At 33.0% G+C, this 14541-nt stretch overlaps 1 protein-coding gene across 1 annotated transcript; it reads left to right on the forward strand.

The window, feature by feature from the left end:
• Positions 1 to 8962: 8962 nt before the first annotated feature.
• On the forward strand, positions 8963 to 11689 carry LOC127791494 (putative calcium-transporting ATPase 13, plasma membrane-type). The gene is made up of 2 exons (XM_052321404.1): positions 8963 to 9736; positions 9876 to 11689. Exons 1-2 carry the CDS (start codon positions 9107 to 9109, stop codon positions 11421 to 11423), a joined length of 2178 nt encoding a protein of 725 aa, XP_052177364.1. The 5' UTR covers positions 8963 to 9106; the 3' UTR covers positions 11424 to 11689.
• Positions 11690 to 14541: the final 2852 nt, after the last annotated feature.

Raw genomic sequence — 14541 nt, forward strand, 5'->3', positions numbered from 1 at the left:
TGTAAAAAAAAAATCGAGATGATGATGTGAAAAGTCTATTTAAAAGCTGGAGAATGCCATACATAAATAATGATGATGATGATGATATAGGGTTTCCAAATATGATATGTACAGAACAATATTTTTGGCTCCTGTTATTCAGTGAACAAGGAAAAAAAAATGTTGAGTGTTTTATTTAAGTGTTGATTTATATCATTTTTGTGACGACCTCTTTTCGGATTTCTTATACTAAGAAATCCGGATTTTCGGATTTCTTATACTACAATATGTTTTACATGTAAATTATTTTGACATGACTTGTATATGATGTTGAGGGAGTGTCTAAACATGAAATTACTGATTTGGGACTAACGAATCTCACGTTATGGCCTGGGAAAAATTGATGGATTTAGGATTGATGAAGCTTGCATTAGGGCCTAAGGAAAATCACCAAGAGTCTAGGAGGGATGAGGTGGACGAAGCCTACATGTATGTTTTACTATGCATTTTTCTATATTTGTCATGAGTTTTAATTTACTGCATCACATATTGCTTTTACTGATTCTCAGGACTCACCCCATTTTTCCCTCTACTAATTATACAAATGGCTTGGGGTCCAGTCAGGGGAAAGCAGTGTTAGCAGATGAACCACCAGTTGATTGGGGTTTCAGACTATAATAGAATTGGGGTTGAATTTATGTGTTGTTTATGTAGTTTACCTAGTTTTAATTATTTAATTATTTTTTAATTTAGTAGCAGTTTCTCTAAAACTATCGCTAAATTCAATTTTATTTTTTAATTATTTATGTATTTTCTAAATTTAGGGATGATTTTTTGAAAACCGCTGCAAAATTAAATGCCTTAATGAATTTTGAAGAGGTTTTTCAAAATCACCGCAAAATATTAAAAAAACCGCCGCTAAAAACGTATTTTTGTGACGATTTTAAAAATCGTTGCAAAAAATCAATTTTTTTGTAGTGTAAGGTCAAATCTGTGCTTTCTAGCTTGGTGAATGGTTCTCAAACTGCCTTGTGCCAGGCCATTCGATCGGGGATAATGTGTTGTTGTGCCAATGTGCACTAAAGGTGGATCTAGCGAAAGCTTATGACTCAATGTAGTGAGATTTTCTCATGATAGTGCTTCAATTAATGAATTTTCCCCTGTAATTTTGTAGCTGGATCCTCGAGTGTATTATGACGCCTCATTATTCTGTTAATTAAGATTAACGATCAGTTAAATGGCTTCTTCCTTGTGGGTCGGGGTTTGAGGCAAGGGGGCCCCCTATCCCCTTATCTCTTTGTTCTTGTGATGCAGACATTGCATGGTATTGTGAGCCACTACTTGAGGTCCTAGAATTTTCAGTTTTACTGGAAATGCGAGTAGACTCAAATGGTGATACTTATGTTTGCGGATGATATTCTCTTGTTCTCCCATGGTGACCCTGTTTCAATAAGCATCTTAAAATCCTGCTTGGATAGATTCTTTTCTTTATCTTGCCTCAAGGCCAATCCTCTGAAGAATGATTGCTTTGTCTTTTGTAGGGATGAATCCTTGAGAGAGAATATTCTTAATACTTCTGGTTTTGTAGAGGTGATTTGCCTGCACTACAAAAAAATTGATTTTTTGTAGCGATTTTAAAAATCGCCACAAAATATGGTATTTTTTATAACTACCCGTTAGGGGTCTAGGTGTTTTTGGGTATTTTATTATGAGCTCAAAAGTTTTGTTTTAATTAATTGAGAATTAAAAATATTTTTTTATTTATGAAATAAAGTATAAGTGGAAATAAGAATTTAGTGGCCCATCCAAATGAAATTAAAAAATGTGGGAAAAGTCCAAATAAATTGGGCCATTAAGATGTGTTTAGAATTTTAATTATATTATGAATTGGTCCAGGTGTTTTATTACTTGATGGCAATTTAATGACATTTTAAATGTGGGTCGAAGTATTTTAATACTTGATGATAAATCTCTTTGATGATATAGAAATAATTTTAGATTTGTATAATTTTATTTTGTGGTTCATGTAATCGTGAAAATATGTATATGGGTATAATTTTTTTTAATAAATTGGAAAATAATGAAATGGGCCTCAATTGAATTAGTTAATGAGTTCATGGGTCTATCAGGTAGGTTATGTAAATTCTGATTTGGGCTTAGGCCCAAAGGTAATAGGATTTAAATTTTATTATTATGTGGATAAAAAAACAAAAACAAAAAAAACAAAAATGGAAAATAGTAGGTTGTCTGCTTGAAGTAGCAGGCGCCTGCAGCTCTCTCTCCCTCTCCCTTTTGATTCTCTGTTCTCTCTGTAGACCGATTTTGTACTATTTGGATGATTTGGTGCTTGATTCTGTCTCTTGTTCCATTGGCCATTACTTTCATTCCTCCTTTTCCAGCCACTTCATAACCTCATTTTTCTCCATGTTCTTCTTCTGTTGTTATCTTATTCTTCTTCTCCACCCATTTTTGCTATTGACGACTAGAGCTTCAACGGAGGAGTCTCACCAGGCAAGTTCCTTTTCTCGCACCACTTTTTTACCTTCATTTCGTTCTTCCATTCGGGAGTTCTTTAATCATAAGAGTTATGCACTTGGATGTTCAATGAACTAATCTTCCTCTTCCTTCTCTGTAAATCTACACCATTCCGAAAGAAGATTGGGGAAAACAATCCTAATAAAAAGAAATGAAAATCTAGAATGAATCAATCCTAGATTGATTCATTCTAGATTTTCATTTCTTTTTATTAGGATTGTTTTCCCCAATCTTCTTTCGGAATGGTGTAGCCACAAGTATTGCTTGTTATATATATATATATAAATCGTCTGCGTAAGTGAGTTACAGAATCGTTTTGCAGTCATCCGAATAGGCAATGATTTATCCGAATGAGTCTTGGAAGTACATGTGAGTAACTTCCGAATGAGTGTGTGTCTCATCCGAGTATATACCCATCCGAATGTTACCCTCCAAAGGTAGCCATATCTGGATAGATTACCACGGCAGCAACAAATAAATAAATTCTTTTTAAAAAGATACATATATTTTATTAGTTGAATTTATTTAATAAATAAATTAGTTAATTCTTTTAAAAAGATACATCCATCTTTAAATAAATTAAATTAATTAATTTGTTTTAAAAATAAATTAGTTGAATTTATTTAATAAATTATTTTTAAAAAGATACATATATCTTTAAATAAATTCAATTAATTTTTAAAGATATATATCTTATTAAATTAGTTGATTGAATAACTAAATTTAAGTATACGTATTTTTAAGTAATTTAATAAAATAAATTAACTAATTTTAAATTATTTTTGAGTATCGAAAAGTTCCTCGAAAGCTGGAACCCAGTATTTCTCGAAAGCTGGCTTTTGGGGAAGTTTTTTTTTATTTTAATTATTTTTTTTATTATAATAAAATAAAATAAAAAAATAAAAAATATAAATAAATAAATTCTTTTTAAAAATAAATTAATTGAATTTATTTAATAAATTATTTTTAAAAAGATACATATATCTTTAAGTAAATTCAACTAATTTTTAAAGATATATATCTTATTAAATTAGTTGATTGAATAACTAATTTTAAGTATATGTATCTTTAAGTAATTTAATAAGATAAATTAACTAATTTTAAATTTTTTTGAGTATCAAAAATTTAACTCACGATAATTTAAAATTAGTTAATTTATAATTATTTAAAATACAGATATTTAAAAATAATTTATTTATTTATATTTTTTTAATTTTATTTTATTATAATAAATTATCTCTGCGTGTGTGTTTGTATATATATATATATATACATATTTGTGTGTGTGCTAATTGGGAGAGAGAGATGGAGAGATGGGTGTGAGAGAGAAAGAAATGGGTATAATGAGAGAGAAAGAGAGATAGAGTGACTGTGCAGAGTAAAAAGAAAAGGAAGATAATATGGTGCGTGTGACTGAAGGGTAAAATAGGATTTTTGAAAATGATGAAAAATTTTGGAGGGAAAAGACTATGAAGAGTAAAACTCTTGCTGTGAATAGAATTTCCCAAAATTTAATATTTTAGTTAGAATGGTTACGAAGAGCAAATTCTATGGTTGCAAATAAAATTTTCCTATTTAATATTCACATAATAATATATTAGAAAACCTATGATTAGTATTGAAAAACTCGTGTATTTAAAATTTATTATTAATTTTACAATAATTAGTACATATTATTTCAAAACAATTGAAAGATTTAAATTATTAATGCAAATTACAAATTGTAAATTATTAATGCAATAAGTATTAAATACAAATCATTGATGCAAGTTTTTGAGAAAAAATTTATTACTACTTATTATTTCAAAGTAATTGAAAGATTTAAGTTATTAATATAAATTATAAAATATAAATTATTAATATAATAAGTATTAATTACAAATCATTAATGCAAGTTTTGGAGGATTTTTTCAAAACTATCCTACTTTTATATATATAAAGATTCTTAAAATATTCTTAATATATTTCGCAACATATTCAACTTGAAGATTTAAAAAAATATGGGGTCTAAAGATCGAGTGGATCTCGGTTGGCCACAATTTCACCGAGTGAGGCCTTGTCTTGAATCGCGTGGGGGTTGCTCCCCAATTGTTGCTTGCATTTCTACTTCTTTTTTAGATTACGCGTTATTACTCGTGTTCTCGTCGAACTCATCCCAAGGTCATCATGATGGAGTTAAATCAGATATGTGCTTGGGTGATCAGATTTATTTTTTATTTTTTATTTTTTATTTTTTTTAAGTTGCGTCCATTGGCACTTATCAAGGACGACTCTCAAAAAAATTTAAATTTTTTACTTCTCTCAAAAAATGATTCCACACTTAATAACCTCCAACATAATTTTATAACCCACTCATTTGCCACCAAACTATGCCAATTAATTGGGAAGAAGCCCGGCCAATTAATTAATTGTCTTGCCGTGGGCCTTCTCCTTCCAAATATTAATTTTTTCCTCAACCTTCAATTGTCAATTGATCTCCAAGCTCTGCAGGTTCAATTATTTAATTGTTTAAATTGTCAAGCTTCAACTTGAAGTTCCTGAGATTATTTAAATTAATTAAATCCTCAAGTGCAAGCTTCATATTTTAATGTTGTTAATGGTTTAAGACTTGTTTCCATGGAGTGCGATTTTGTACATCTGCTTTAAAGCAAGTGCACATCACCTCAATTGATTTGGAGGACAAAATTATCAAATTACCCTCTAAAATTAAGAAAATTCTATTCGCAACCCATAAAATTATTCTTCATAGTTCATATCATGCAAAATTCACGGTGCGAGAATTTCTCCAATCTCCACACCTTGCGGTGCGGTGGATTAAAAAACCTCCGCACTGCGAGGTGTGGGGGGCAAGGTACGGAGGTTTCTGAAATCTTCGTCTCGACCCTTCCCCACCCCGACGACGATGGTGGCGACCGTGATGCTGCCACCATCGCCCCGAGTCGAGGAACGCTAGGTTCCCCGACTATTGCCATGGCTAAGTTCCATGGTCGCGACTGCCATGGTTGTAACCATGCGTGTGTGTGTATATATATATGTGTGTGTGTATGTGTGTGTGTGTATATATACAGATGTGTTTGTATGTGGGGGGGTCAGCCATGGCCGACCCACTCTCTTTCTCTCTCTGCGACGGTCGCTAGGTGGGTCGGCTTCCATGGTCGCGGCCATGGAAACGTGTGTGTATATATATGTGTGTGTGTGTATATATGTATGTGTGTGGGTCGGCCATGGCAACTGACCCCCTTTCTCTCTCTTTTTTTTCTGCTATAACTATGGGGCTAAAATTGAAATTTTAAAATTAGTGGAACATTTTGCATGAGGTGGGTTGTGAAGAACAATTTCACGGGCTGCAGATATAATTTTCCCCAAAACTATCTTGTTTTGTGTTAATTTGGAGGGCAATTTGATGATTTTGCCCTCCAATTCAATGGAGACGGTGTGCACCTGAGTTAAAAGCAAGTGCACAAAATCGCACTTGTTTCCATGGGCCTTTTGCTTCCTCCAATTTTTTCTTGTTAATTTGGGTTTTTTACTATTGTTTTTGTGGATTTTGACTCCTTTATACACGTACTTGAATCACACGTTGACTCCTAGATTTTTAGTTGGACCTGTCACATGAGTCCGTTCCATATCCGAATTATCTATCACTTGTAGGACATATCAGTTGCTAATACAAACCCATATAATTTAGGATTTTGGCAAATATAATATTGCGGACGACCCAATATGGGGGTTAATTATACTAATAATAACTTAACTTTGCATTTTATTACTGTTTAGTCACTGAATTTTGAAATGTTACATATTAGTCATTGATATTTCAAAACGGTTACTGTTTAGTCACTGAACTTTGAAATGTTACCTATTAGTTACTGATATTTCAAAATTGTTATTAGTTAGTCATTGAACTTTAAAATATTACCTATTAGTCACTGATATTTCAAAACTGTTACTGCTTAGTCACTGAATTTTAAAATATTACTTGCTAATCATTGATATTTCAAAATCGTTTTTCACCCGTCACTCGATAGTCACTGAACTTTAAGTTCACAAGTGACAAATGATAAACAGTTTTGAAATATTAGTGACTAACAAGTAATATTTTAAAATTCAGTATAACAGTTTTGAAATATCAGTGACTAATAGATAATATTTTAAAGTTCAATAACTAAGCAGTAATAATTTTGAAATATTAATGACTAACATGTAATATTTCAAAGTTCAATGACTAAGCAGCAATCGTTTTGAAATATCAGTGACTAACAAGTAATATTTCAAAGTTCAGTGACTATATAGTAATAAAATGTAAAGTTGAGTTATTATTGGTGTAATTAACCCAATAGGGGATTTGATGTTAAACCAATTGATAGAAGATTCTAATTAAAATAAAAACTTTCCATATTAAAAGAGGGTCCGAGTTAAAAACCCAAACCCTTGAGATTAAGCTTATAAAAAGGTAAAGGATTTTAATTCAAATTATTTTATGTTTCGCTGTATATGTAAGATTTTAATTATACTAATAATTTAGTTTTAACATATTTTGATGTTTTTTTATCAAGTTATTACAAAAACAAAAAAGAGATTATAGTATTTATATTATATTAGTTTTAATTTATATAGATATTTTTTATTGGGTTCAAACCAAAAAAAAAAATCATCTCACTGATTTGACATATTAAGAGGGTAATTTAATCTATATATAAATATATTGTGTTATCTGTTCGAGTTGGGGCTCGCTCAAATTAATAAGCCGAGCACGGCTCGGTTTGTCAATTAAAGTAATGCTCTAGCTCAAACTATGCTAATTTTACTCTAACTCGAACCAAACTTTTAGGCTCTATTCAAATTCAAGTTCGAGCTTGAGTTTATAATAAAATTTGTCAAGTTAAATCGATCTAAGTGAAATTGACTCATTTGCACATCTGTCTCTTTTTAATAAATCCTTCTAATTTACATTATGAGACTCATTCGACGCGTTTAAAGTCAGTGCGGGGGACAGACAGAGAGAGAGAGAAAAAAGCTGAAGCCGACGATTCCTTCGACAAGACAACAACACGCGTCTCCTCCACCTCCGCGACACTTTTTCATTCTTTAATTAATTAAATTGGGCCCCTTCCTGGAATTTGTCAATGATTACGACTCAAAGGTTCACATACGTTCTGCTAATTCAATATATGCCTTCTCACTTAGAGAGAGAGAGCTCTCTTAGACATTCCTCTGTCAGAAATCATTGCCTTCTCACTTAAAGAAAGAGAGAGAAAAAAGCTGGGATCCCTAGACATTCCTTTATCAAATATGATTGTAGAAAAATCTTGACAGTTAGAGAAGACGATCCAAGGGCTCACCGAATAAGAATAAAAAAACAAAATTGCTCCTTTACTTTGTAAATTTGTAAGTTATTGTCCTGTTTTCTCCTTTTTACTCCTATGGTCGTCGTCCCATTGACCTCGCTGCTCCTCGTATCTATTGCCTCGTTACCATTATCGTCTCGCCTTCCCAACAATCACTGTACGATGAGGCAAGACGAGACGGCAATGACAACGAGGTGGCAATGGCCATGCGAGGGAAAAGAAAAAAGCAGGGCAATAGCTTGCAAATTTGTAAAGTGGATAAGGACAATTTTGTCAATTTACCCCATTCAATAGCCACATCGGTAAGTTTATTTGGTCATGTAGAATGACTCTATTATATTGCTTTCTCACTTTTGACAATTCAATGTTTTCGGCTCAAATCTATCTTTTGGCATTCGTACAAATAAAGGATCATCTTATATTTATTTTATGTGTTACGTCATAGATTATATAATGTATTATAAATAATAAAAATATTTTTTATGTCATTCATTATTTTGAACGAGAAGTATTTAATTATTTTGAGTAAGGTATATTTTGAACATTGTACCCAAGCTTCTGAGAGTTACTATAGGAAGGCCTGGGAGGAGCGAAGGTCCTACGCCAGCAACACGATTGCTGCAGACTTGGCCTAGAAATTGGCCACACAACTGCTACCCAACCAACCCAATGGTTAATTTGTATGACAATTTTTTTTATTTTATTCTTTTCTTCTTGGATTTTCACACACATACATATATACATATGTGCATTCATATATTTATACATCTACTAATTTAGTTAAATTTTACTATTATCCCACTTAATTTAATTCACACTTAATTTATTAAATCAAAATTATCTTTCAAGTCTTGATCGCGCTGACATCAATTAAAGTTTGTCCAAAATCATATTTAATTTATGCAAGTCAATTATCACAAGATAAAATTTATTTAAAATTTAAAGAAATTTAAGGCATGCAACTGCCTTTTGATCTTACTTTTACGTAGACATATTGTTTTTATAATTAAGTTATTATTATTCTTTTTTCAAAAATTATAAACACTTTTTGTTTTTCACCCAATTCTTTTTGCTTTTTACATTGTGTATGAAACAAATCTTTTGCTATGTTTACTTGTTTGTTTGTTAACTTAATTTAAGGATCGGTATAAAACCCTAGCGATCATCGCCTCTCCATTATCTTCAATCCATTCATTTTCAGTTCTTGTGCCCAAGTTTAGCCAATCCCGAGTTGCTCAAACAATATGGAAGATGGCTCCAATTCCTTCACAATAACCCCAGAAAGACTGGAAGAACTGGTTCAAGCCAACAAAATCACTGATATTGTTGCTGCTTTAAAGACCAACATTGATTCTGGAATATATGGAACCCGTGAAGACCTCAACCGAAGAACCGAAGTATTCGGATCCAACACTTTGGAATATCGGCCTTCTCTTGTCGACGCCAAAGGATTCCACCAACTCATTCTCGAAGCTCTCAAAGATTCACCAGTTATCCTCTTGCTGTTCTGTGCAACGCTCTCTACTGTGATTGGGATCAAAAGGAGTGGGCTTCGACAAGGGGTTCTTGATGGGGCCATCGTACTTCTTCCCATATTCATAGCTGTTAACTTTGGAGCCATTTTCAGGTTTGCGAAGGCTAGAAGGACGAGGAGGTTACAGAGGAAAGCGAAAACAAATGTGAAGATTTTGAGAAATGGGGAAGTTCATGAGCTACCTGTTCCTGAAGTGGTAGTTGGTGATGTTATCTGTCTGGAGCCAGGCGATTGTGTCCCCGCCGACGGGCTGCTGATCAACGACCGCGATTCTTTAAAGCTGGATGATGATCGGTGTGATGGGTACCGGAATCAGCTTTCTTTGTTCGCGGGTGCAAAAGTGTGTAACAATAACAGAATTGTTAAATCAAAAAGTGCCACACACTCAGTATTCACAGCCATAAGATCATATTTATTTCGAAGCAGATAATTTTCTGATTTTGAGGTCATGACTAATTTATTTTATTTATCGTTTCAAGGTGGTGGAAGGGAACTGCCGGATGCTGGTGACATCAGTTGGGAAGAACACAGAGAAGAGCAAGCTGACAAAATCACTGAGTTTTCGCCACCAAAAAGAGCCATCCAAACTGGAGATTTCCATTGCGAAGATGAACTCTCGCTTGGAAAGGGTCTGGTTGATTGCCTTACTGCTTGATCTCGCAGTGCAAGCAGTGAAATGCTTCGTTTGGGGATCCTTCCAATGCGATAAAGATCACAATCCCGATCCCATAGGTGTGAAGGACACAGTCGAGGAGATAATGGAGGAGTTCACAAAACTAATGATGAAGCAAGGGTTCAGATTTTATCGCTTGGTTGCAATGATTTACTTATTGATCTTTTCTTCGAGAGATGGGTTGCCTTGGGGAATCTCTCTATCTCTAGCTTATGCAGCCAGGAAACTAATGGAGCTGTATCAAGCCAAAGTCCAAAAACAAGCAGCTTCTGCAACATTGGGCTTGATCACCACAGTTCTCTTGGAAAAAACCAGCGATTTGAACTTGAATATGGAAGCATGTAAAGAATATGGCATAGATATCAAGCTGGTTGTAGATGATGATCTGAACACTGCAACTTTCATGGGCAACAACTCTGGAATTACCGTGGAAGACGGAATACAGATCACTGAAGCATCAGAATTTCGAAACCTCTCCGAAAAACACCAATTAAACATGGCAGATGGGATCAATGTAATAATGGCCGGCTCCTCCCAGTCCGAAAAGCTGCTGTTGTTGCAGCTCCTGAAGAAGGAAGGCCAAGTCGTTGCTTTTGTCGGAGCCTCTTCGAGGGACTCTCCGGTGCTAGAAGAAGCAGATTTAGGGTTTTCAGTGGGTGAAAATGCTGGAGAATTGGACAAGGAGGCCTCGGATGTCATCATAATAGGCCAGAAATCTGTCACTAATATCTTCCCTATTTTAGGGTTTGGAAGGTTTGTCTGCAACAACATCCAAAAGTTTGTGCAGTTGCAGCAAACTCTCAATATTTCTGCCTTCACCATAAACTACATTTTTCTACTTTCCAACATGCGGGAGCCAATTGGGCTTTTGGAGCTCTTGTGGGTTAACCTAATTATGGACATTTTTGGTGCCTTGGCTCTAGCACAGCCACCACCAATTACAGAGACTGCAATGGACCCACCAAAATTTGGTGAAAAGGGATTTCAATATTTAACCAAGAGGGTGTGGAGAAACATAGTTGTTCAAGCTTGCTATCAAGTCGCTGTTGTATTGATCCTTTACTTCAAGGGGAAATGGATTCTAGGCACAAATCAAAAGATCTTGGAAGCCATGATCTTCAACTGTTACGTGGGCTGCCAGGTCATTGTGTTGATCAATGCTAGAGGAATCCAATATGGAAGAAAGGAGAATAACATGTTTTGGGTCCTTGTTGCGGCCATTGTTATCCTGCAAGTAGCATTCATGGAGATTATGCCAGTTCTCTCTCATATGGGAAGGCTAGATCTCAAACAATGGGTTCTCTGTGTTGGAATAGCAGCGTTCTCTTTGCCTCTTGGATGGGTTGCCAAATAGAAGGGCTTCATCATGTGCAGCAGACGATGATGATATTGACGATGTGGGTTTCTAAATATGATATGTACCTTTGCAATTATATGTAAAAAAGTCGAGATGATGATTTCAAAAGCCTATTTAAAAAGCTGGAGAATGCCTGCCATAAATAATGTTGATGATGATAATGATGATGTAAGGTTTCCAAATATGATATGTACAGAACAATACTTGCTGTCTTTTATCCTTTGTGATTACAAGTCTATATGATGTTGTGTAATGTTATTTTAAAAATGATAGTGATGATGATATATATAAGGTTCCCAAATATAATTCGAACAAACCATGCATTTGAATGTCATACACTAAACTTCGTTGCATTTGAGTAGTTAAGGTTGTGTTCTCTTTACTGTTTTCAAGTTATTTTTAATTTTTTATTTTTTAAAATAATAAAAACGTGTTCTCTTTACTATTTTCAAAAATACATTTTTGAAAATAAACAAAAAATTTAAAAAAATTATAAAAAAAACTCAAAACAATAAAAAGTTATTTTAAATATTTTCATCCAAAACAAACTCTAAATTCAAAACACATTTATTTATTTATCTTTTATTATTGTAATGGAAAAAAATATTACAAAATTTATTAACTTTAAAATGTATATATATTTTTAATAATATATTAACATTAAATATTTATAATTTATTAAATAATTAAATTTATTAAATAAAATATTGTTAAAAAATATTTTTAAAATTTTAAAGAGAACGTATTTTTTAATTTTTTATTTTGAAAAATAATTTTTTTAAAATAATAAAGAGAATGTATTTTTAATCTTTTAAAAATAGACTATTAAAATAAAAAATTAAAAATAAATTTAAAATTCAAAACTAAAAATTAAAAAATTAAAAGAATGCAACCTAATTCATTCATCTGTTCGTGTTGGGAAAAAAATTAAAAATAAAATAAAATAAAAATAGGACAATAAAAATATCCCTTTTGTTTGCTTTTTTCCCCCAATAAAAATATCGCTTGGAATTGAACATGAAAAACCATGATATTAATGCATGAAAAGGATACTAATGCATCAACCAGCCCCTAGGAGCAGCTCTATCAAACTGGGGCCCACAGAATCTATTTCCTTCCGTGCAATCTATTTCCGTAGAGTTGAAAAATGCCGTCAATTTAAAGCCATGTATCCATGCATGAAAGTGCTGTCAAATCAAAAACGCAGCCGCTTCCGTGCAATCTATTTCCATAGAGTTTGAAAAATGCCGTCAATTTAAAGCCATGTATCCATGCATGAAAGTGCTGTCAAATCAAAAACGCAGCCGCTTCCGTGCAATCCACTTTCGTAGAGTTGAAAAATAGGGTGAAATTTCAATTCCCACTCCAATTTCTAAGAATTTTAGGCCCTATTTGATAGCCTAATTTTTCTTTAGAAAAGAGATTTTTTCCACCTAATTTTCCATCTATGCAGTGTTTGACAGCCAAAATTTTTCTAGGAATTCATTTTCTCATTTCTTGTCATGTGATAGCTTTTTCCTTCAAATTAAGGAAATCAAATTCTTTGGAGGAAGAGCTCCAATTTTCTAGGCAATTGAGACAGCAACCCATTGTGTTATGTTCCCATCTTCATCCTTTTCAACTTCCATGGAGATCTACAGCTAGAGAGACAGAGAGCGAATGAGAGGGAGAGCCGGCGAGCGAGAGAGAGAGGCAGCGAGAGAGAGGGCGAGCAAGCGATGGGTCAGTAATGGTGAGCGACGACGGGTGGGTGAGGTAGCAGATCTGTATGTATGTGTGCGTGAATATATATAGAATTTTTTGTGTTAATATATATGTGTGTATTAGTGTGCGTATAGTATATATGTGTATCTGTGTGTATATATATATATTTATGTATATATGTATGTTGTATAGGAATTCAGTATTTTTCAATACATTTTCACTAATGAATTCCATGGAAAATGTGTTATTTTTCATAGAAAATAATGCCTATCAAACACAAAATATCAAGAAAATGACCAAATTCTATGAAAAATATTACCAATCAAACACCAAAAGATGGAAATTAACATCATTTTCTAGATAGAAAATTATATCAATCAAATAGCTTAAACTTCTAATTTTCAAGAATTCATTTTCCCAGGAATTCAATTCCTTGGAATTCATTTTCTTTCCACCCAAATTCTACCCTTACAATCAAACGCACCCTTAATTCTTTGATTTCAAGAAAAATATTTACTTTCTGAACTAAAATTAAATTCGAATTTCATGAAATTGAAAAGTTATTTGATAGAATTTCTTGAAATTTAGATGGAAAATGAATTACACCCTCATTTTTCATGTTTATCAAACGCACCCTTAATATGACAAACCGATGGTTTGACGACCAGATACTAAAACTATTTGGATGAAAGTGCTATCAAATCAAAGCGGGTGTCTCCATGCATGAAAGTGATATATTCGGATGCTTCCTTCTTCTTTGCAAAATCCCCAACTCCATTCTCATCTGTCTGCATTTACAGAACACAATAAAAATTAAATCAACTTTTTTAATTTCCACCAAATCATCATCACCCCCTAAGAAAAAAACAACATAGCAACTAAGAAAATTAATGTAAAAGAAAAGAAAATATAAATATATATATATAAATATATGAATGTATGTATGAATGTATATAAATAGTCTCATCAGTCACAATCGTCGTTGTCGGCGACCATCGTCGGTCAAAAATTCCCACGATCAACGCCTATCATTAAAAACACTAAGTTAAGAGAATTAACATACAAAAAATTGAACTAGATTTAACTGTTAAATTTTTATAGATCTAATTTTTAATTTTCGATCACAGCATAAAAATGCACTGTTAGCCGCCACCGACCATCGTGGCTGGTGGTTTCCAGTGATCAGAGGCAACCACCCGACATCTAATGGTCCATCGACTAACATACCCAAAAATCAGTAAGATCTAACGACCTAATCTACGTAAATCTAAATTTAAAATTTCAACTAAACTCAAATATCACGTATATACGTATATATAATGGATCTGTGATAAAAATCATTGTGAATATGTTTAAAAGATTTATCTCCTTCTATATCAAGGCCAATAAAAATACTATACCCGCAAGCAAT

Source organism: Diospyros lotus, chromosome 15, assembly GCF_014633365.1.
Source record: "Diospyros lotus cultivar Yz01 chromosome 15, ASM1463336v1, whole genome shotgun sequence".
In the NCBI taxonomy this organism is placed as follows: domain Eukaryota; kingdom Viridiplantae; phylum Streptophyta; class Magnoliopsida; order Ericales; family Ebenaceae; genus Diospyros; species Diospyros lotus.

Excerpts from the sequence above, each read along its gene's own strand:
- LOC127791494 (XM_052321404.1), top strand. The coding sequence starts at position 9,107 with ATGGAAGATGGCTCCAATTCCTTCACAATAACCCCAGAAAGACTGGAA. Across the intron at positions 9,737-9,875 it reads CTTTGTTCGCGGGTGCAAAA|GTGGTGGAAGGGAACTGCCG; the intron begins GTGTGTAACAAT and ends TATCGTTTCAAG.